The following is a 7,552-nucleotide window of genomic DNA, read 5'->3' as shown; positions in this document are numbered from 1 at the left end:
GCAGGGCTTCCGTGCCTAAGCCTGAACACGTATATTAAAGAACAATGAGGAGAGTCTAAAATGACGGACCCATTAAAAATTGTAGGAAAAATGCGATACGTGCAATAATGTAATTATTCAATAAACAAATACTACTACTACTACTACTACTACTACTACTACTACTACTACTACTACTACTACTACTACTACTACTACTACTACTACTACTACTACTCAAAACATACCACATGGCGACCGTAACAGTCACTAAACATACCACAGTAGCGTTGCTCGGTGGACGTTAAACTTTTGCTTGCATAAGCTATCTGTCTTGGTTCTATGTCGGTTGGTCCGTTAAATTGAACTAGCACGGCTCCCAACGCAACAGGTGAAGCGTCAGCTATCACTCTAGTTCCCAAGCTGTTGTCGAAGTAGCACAATAGCTTAACATCTGAGACCATCTCTTTCAATTTCTTGAATGCTTCTTCTTGTCGTTTGCCCCAGATAAACCTGGATTTTGCATGGATCAATTCGCGTAACGGAGCTGTTGTTGTTGCTAAATCAGCTAGGAATCTGTCTAAATACGTAATCAACCCAGTGGCGGGTCAAGCCTCTCCGAGGCCCTAGGCGTAATGGTAGACGGGGCCCCTTTACCAAATCCATCGACGGGAGGGGGGGGGGGGGGGGGGGGGGGTGGTTTTGAAATGTTGTGAAATCATGCACTGAAAAGTTTCTAAGTTTGCCGCAGTTACATTTTTTACTGAAAGCCATGATACATGGCTAAGTGATACATGGTTTTGTCGTTTCACTGAATATTTGTTAAACAAATTACTGAAAATGCATTTATTTATTCTGTCAAAACGACATGTAAGTCAGTTTGAGCCTCAAAAAAAAATATAATGCGATGCCCGCTTGTTCGTGATGAACAAAAATTTGATTTGGGTAAGCAGTTACTTACAGACACCCCGATAAAATTTTAGGTGCATATTCGGCTTGTGGAATTAACGTTTTGGTTGAGAAAAATCTTCACACCACTTTGCTGTTCTTGCTGAAATTTCGTGGTAACCGTGAGTGCATACCAAATCAACAAACTTGTTTCGACAAAATACAGTTCTTCTTCTTCTTCTTTGGCTCAACAACCGATGTCGGTCAAGGCCTGCCTGTACCCACTTGTGGGCTTGGCTTTCAGTGACTAATTGATTCCCCCCATAGCAGGATAGTCAGTCCTACCGTATGGCGGCGCGGTCTATTTGGGGATTGAACCCATGACGGGCATGTTGTTAAGTCGTACGAGTTGACGACTGTACTACGAGACCGGCTCAAATACAGTTCACATCTGTATAAAACTTTATGAAACAGAAATTAACATGAGCAGAATGGACTGCCATCCTGCGCATCAATAGAAACCCCAATTTCTATACTTTTTTTCGCCATTTTTTAATCGATATCAATGACTAAAGAATCAGTAATATCAGAAAGGCTTTGTGGTATTGTTGTGGGAACGCAGCCTCAGCAGCGCCAGCTGCTCGACGTCGACATTCGCCTGTCGACTATTGAAGCACGATCGTGTTGAGTGCCTGAGTGTTCCCGTATTGGCGAACAAGGACCGGAGCCGCACGAGAGTTGATACCGAGCGCTCAAGGGCAACGGACGGTTGCACACCCACACACCAGTATTCGCGTATCGTCCTATGTATTATTTTACCGTGTTTCCTATTAAGTTTTAAATAAAGTGTAAGAATCACAACAGTTGGCGACGAGGATTTTTAAAGTTTGTGACGAATTTTTATCGGAAGTGAATTTCGCGTAGTGCAAAGCTATTCCACCGACAAGGAAACGCCGCAGGATGAGCCAAGAAGAAGATGAACGTCGATCATCGCAAGGTTGGCAAAACGTGATGGCCCCGGTTACAGTGCACGCACCGCAAGATACAGGTCAACGTCCCCAAGTGCCACTGACTCAGTTCGTACAGCAAAATGGTTCGGTCCCACCATTTTCTGCATCGTCAGTACAGAATGTTCCGGAAAGTGATAATTCTGCAACGGCACAAATTTTGAAACTAATGCAACAGCAGATGGCGCAACAGCAGCAAATTTTGTTGCAATTAATGCAGCAAACGAAAGCGCCTATCGAACAATCCCCCCTTGAGCAAATACTTGATTCCTTATGCGGTCACATTAAGGAATTCAGGTATGACGAAGAAAACGGTTCAACTTTCGCTGCATGGTACACGAGATACGAGGATCTTTTCCTTAAAGACGCTGCACGCTTGAAAGACGAGGCAAAAGTGCGTTTATTGATGAGAAAGTTGGGAACCTCTGAACACGACCGTTACACCAGCTACATACTGCCAAAGCATCCGCGTGATTACAGTTTGCAGGAAACAGTTGCTAAATTGACCAGCTTATTTGGCACGAAAGAATCCTTGCTTCATCGACGATACAAGTGTTTGAAGCTAACCAAACTTCGCACCGAGGATTTTATCACTTTCGCGTGCCGGGTCAATCGTGGCATCGTCGATTTTGAGCTGGGAAGGCTAACGGAAGAGCAGTTAAAGTGTTTAGTGTTCGTTTGCGGTATGAAGGGCGAAGAAGACATCGAGTTTCGTACACGTCTTTTACATCGCATCGAGGAGAACCAGGATGTAACCCTTGACCAACTTTCTGCTGAGTGTCAACGTATGACGAATTTGCGTCAGGATAGTGCGATGATTGAACGTGACCGCAGTGATCAAGTATTTTCCGTTCAACGTAACGCAAATCGGAATCAGCGCACCAACACAGGCCCGTCTCATTACACCAACGAACAGCGTACAGGTAAACCTAGTCGACCATGCTGGTTATGTGGATCCCTGCATTGGACTCGCGAGTGCACTTACAAGACGCACACATGCACACAATGCGGATCGGTCGGCCATCGCGAAGGTTTCTGTAAGCAGCAACGTACCAAGAAGCAGCCCTATCGAAAGAAGACTTTTCGTAAACGAGCCAATATGCAAAGTGTCACCGTGAATGTGAACAGCCTACATCATCGGAGGAAATTTTTATCGTGTTCGGTCAACGGTTCACAAAATCGGCTCCAACTGGATACAGCATCGGACATCACAGTGATTAGTCGTCGGCTTTGGAAACGCATCGGTAGCCCGCAATTATTCCCATCATCTGTAATCGCGAAATCGGCATCTGGTGACAAACTCGAAATGGATGGCGAATTTCGAGCAACGGTTGGAATCAACGGGCAGGAGAAGAAAGCTGTAATTTTCGTGGCAACAGGAGAATTGGCCTTGCTGGGAATCGACCTTGCTGAAGCTTTCTCCTTATGGTCTGTGCCTATAGACCAGCTGTGTAACAATGTTACCAGCACAGCTACTACTCCGGAGGGAATCGTTCGAAAATTTCCCGGCCTGTTTAAATCAACGATGGGGTTTTGTGCGAAAGCTGAGGTTACACTACACCTGAAGCCGAATTTCAGTCCAGTTTTCTGCGCAAAACGTCCCGTAGCTTATGCCATGCGCGATGCAGTGAACGCCGAACTTGATAGACTGGAGCGGCTCAATATCATCACACCAGTCCAGCACTCCGAGTGGGCAGCACCGATTGTAGTGGTACGCAAGTCGAATGGACAACTGAGAATATGCGGAGACTATTCGACGGGACTCAACGCATCACTCCACCCCCATGACTATCCGCTGCCACTGCCACAGGACATCTACACCAAACTGGGTAACTCGACAATTTTTAGCCAAATTGACTTTAGCTTTCTTACAGGTCCCCATTGCCGAGCAAAGTCGCCGCTTGCTCACCATAAACACGCATAAAGGGTTGTACCTGTATAATCGCCTGCCACCAGGGATTAAAGTAGCACCAGGCGCATTTCAGCAGCTTATGGACCAAATGCTTGCTGGAATGGAACGTGTCGCGAGTTACATGGACGACGTTATCGTTGGTGGACGAACACAACGGGAACACGACGACGTACTAAACGAAACCCTGAGACGCATTCAGGAGTATGGTTTCACCATCCGCCCGGAGAAATGTTCGTTCAACAAACGCCAAGTTCGCTACCTTGGTCACATCCTCGATAACCACGGCATTCGTCCAGACCCAGCCAAAATAGCTGCGATAAAAGATCTTTCAGCGCCAACCGACGTTAGTGGTGTACGTTCCTTTCTTGGCGCCGTTAACTATTATGGAAGATTCATCCCGAACATGCGCAAGCTTCGATACCCGTTGGACAACCTACTGAAAGAAGGCAGTTCGTTTAAGTGGTCCCCTGAATGCCAAAAAGCCTTCGAGCAGTTCAAAAGTATCCTTTCATCGGAACTGCTCCTGACGCACTACGATCCAAGGCGTGAGATCGTTGTATCCGCGGACGCGTCATCCGTCGGATTAGGCGCAACAATCGGTCACAAGTTCCCCGATGGAACTTTTAAAGTTGTGCAGCATGCGTCCCGTGCACTTACAACGGCAGAGAAAAACTACAGCCAGATAGATCGGGAAGGCTTGGCAATTATCTTCGCTGTGACGAAATTTCATAATTTTATATTTGGACGGCATTTTACTCTACAAACAGACCACAAGCCACTTTTGAGAATTTTCGGCAGCAAGAAAGGCATCCCCGTTTACACCGCCAATCGCTTGCAGAGATTCGCGCTCACCTTACAGCTGTATGATTTCGACATCAATTACGTATCGACCGACAATTTTGGGAACGCCGACATCCTTTCGCGACTGATTCGAAATCACGAAAAGTTAGAGGAGGATTACGTGATTGCTAGCATCGGCCTAGAGGAGGACATACGATCAGTCGTCGTTAACTCATTGAGTTCAGTTGCATTAAATGCAACGGATGTCGCAACGGCTACTAAATCCGATCCCATTATGAGCAAAATCATACAGTTTGTACGACAAGACTGGCCACGTAACAGTACGTTCAGCGGTGAGCTGGCATGCTTCTACGCTAGGAAGGAAGCTTTATCAGAGATGGGAGGCTGTCTCTTATTCGGGGAGAGAGTCATCATACCAAAGGCTCTCCGGCAACGATGCCTGCGTCAACTACATCACGGCCATCCAGGAGTACAAAGGATGAAGTCGATCGCACGAAGCTACGTCTACTGGCCGAAGATAGACACTGATATCGCTGAACTTGTAGCATCTTGTAACGCTTGTGCATCCGCAGCGAAATCACCCCCACACGCTAGCCCGGTATCATGGCCTGAGATAACTGCACCGTGGCAACGTATCCACATCGATTATGCTGGCCCCATCGACGGTTTCTCCTACTTAATCGTAGTCGATGCTTTCTCTAAATGGCCAGAGGGAATAAGGACTGCCAGCACAACTTCCAAAGCGACCATACGAATCCTTAATACCATGTTTGCGCGATACGGTATGCCAGTAACCCTTGTTAGCGATAATGGTCGCCAATTCATCAGTTCCGAATTTGAGGATTTTTGTATTTGTAACGGCATAGAGCACCTCACATCCGCCCCGTTCCACCCTCAGTCTAACGGGCAAGCGGAACGCTTCGTTGATACATTCAAGCGCGCCATAATCAAAATCACGAGCGATGGAACTGCAATAGAAGATGCACTTGACACGTTTTTACAAACATATCGCGCCACGCCAAATCCTCAAGTGCCAAATAACGAAGCGCCAGCGACAGTAATGTTCGGACGACAAATTCGCACTTGTTTAGAGCTTATACGCCCTGTGCCTAAACCGCAAGAAACCAATAACGATGAGCAACGACGCAATTTCGTCCCAAATGATCTAGTCTTCGCAAAGATTTACTCGCAAAACGGATGGAAATGGAAGCCAGGAAGAATATTGCGGAAATGCGGCAATGTAATGTACCGTGTTATGACTGAGGACCATAAGATTATACGAAGCCATATCAACCAACTACGTCGTCGAGTCCCTTCTAACCAGCAAGCCAGTAAGCGTGATCAACACCTTTTGCCGCTACATATTCTCTTGGATGAGTGGAACCTTACGCCTCCGTCGTCGTCACCTGATTCATCGTCATCATCGTCCTCATCGTCTCCATCGTCATCGTCGTTGTCGCCACCGTCCGATTCAGCTCCATCTAATCTATCACCGTCGTCCACTGAATCATCATCTTACAGGACCGTGTCCCAATCATCAGCATCACCACCTCCTGAACGTGATTGCATCCCTGAAGAGTCGCATCGAGGAGCACAGCCGGTACCACCACCACGCCGCTCTTTTAGAGATAGAAAAGCACCGCGTTGGTTCGACCCGTACCTGCTGTATTAAAAGAAGGGAGATGTTGTGGGAACGCAGCCTCAGCAGCGCCAGCTGCTCGACGTCGACATTCGCCTGTCGACTATTGAAGCACGATCGTGTTGAGTGCCTGAGTGTTCCCGTATTGGCGAACAAGGACCGGAGCCGCACGAGAGTTGATACCGAGCGCTCAAGGGCAACGGACGGTTGCACACCCACACACCAGTATTCGCGTATCGTCCTATGTATTATTTTACCGTGTTTCCTATTAAGTTTTAAATAAAGTGTAAGAATCACAACAGGTATGTTCAAATTTTGGGTACTGTGGATACTGTTTCGAAGCGGACTTTCGACACTTGATCGTCTAGGCGATCATAAAAACCTTTAGGACGTTGGAGTTTAGAGGGCTTACCTTGGGTAGGAGGACATTAGTAAACTCCTTAAATGAGAAGTCGATAGATGATGGATGGGCTTAGTCCTATCCTGACAATCCGAACAAATCTGACCTGCCATGTTCGGAGTTGGTTTTATTTATACTCAAAAGAAGTTAAAGGTCGGAAAGTTATCGTTTTCGCTAATCTAGTTACGTTTGTCTTTTATTGACAATAACGATGGTTCCAAACGATATTTTCTTTCCTACTTTACAGTTTTCAGCTCGTGTTTCATAGTACGGACGATTTGATTTAAAATCGTCATCGTGAGCATAACATGAAAACAATAGTTTGCATTTACGTTGGTGTTTACCTTTACAATGAATACTGAAGTACCGTCTTGCTTCGAATTACGGCCATTTCATTTTCAATCGGTCAGAGCGATAACTTCTTGCACGCGGGAAAAACAATATTTTCATTCGAAAGTAACTGAAAATACCCTGTATTGCAATATGTTTGTCTTAAGTGATCCGCGGACCACAGATTGGAGGCCACTGCTTTAGATCAGCTGCTTTCTAAATGATCGATCGTTGAGGGCCAGGAGAATGCATCTTTTTCTTTTACACATACATTATTATATTATTACAGTTAATACATAAAATAACTGGTTTATGATATTAAACAATGCGATTGGTTATATTGTTGTTTTTCTTAAATTATTATATCTTCCAAGCAAGTTTCTAATTCGTTTTATTAAATTACAATTACTAAAATTGATTGAAAAGATTCTTCAATTAAGAGTCAGCAGCAGAGTGTGTAAAAGTCATAAAAAGTTCCAAACAATTAAGCAAAATCGCAATATCGCTTCTTAATGTACCCTTCCTTCCATGTTGCAAATTGTTTTCAGGATATATCTGAAGATGATACAAAAACCTTAACAGCTGAAAAATTATCG

General features: G+C 45.4%; 1 protein-coding gene across 1 annotated transcript; it reads left to right on the top strand.

The window, feature by feature from the left end:
* The first annotated feature begins 3,194 nt into the window (after positions 1 to 3,194).
* On the top strand, positions 3,195 to 6,521 carry LOC133392743 (uncharacterized protein K02A2.6-like). Its single transcript, XM_061653711.1, has one exon. It carries the CDS (start codon positions 3,659 to 3,661, stop codon positions 6,257 to 6,259), a length of 2,601 nt encoding a protein of 866 aa, XP_061509695.1. The 5' UTR covers positions 3,195 to 3,658; the 3' UTR covers positions 6,260 to 6,521.
* The last annotated feature ends 1,031 nt before the right edge of the window (positions 6,522 to 7,552 follow it).

The sequence above is a fragment of the Anopheles gambiae genome, chromosome X, assembly GCF_943734735.2.
Source record: "Anopheles gambiae chromosome X, idAnoGambNW_F1_1, whole genome shotgun sequence".
Lineage (NCBI taxonomy): Eukaryota > Metazoa > Arthropoda > Insecta > Diptera > Culicidae > Anopheles > Anopheles gambiae.
This window is presented reverse-complemented; position numbering and strand designations above follow the sequence as displayed.

Excerpts from the sequence above, each read along its gene's own strand:
- LOC133392743 (XM_061653711.1), top strand. The coding sequence starts at position 3,659 with ATGACTATCCGCTGCCACTGCCACAGGACATCTACACCAAACTGGGTA.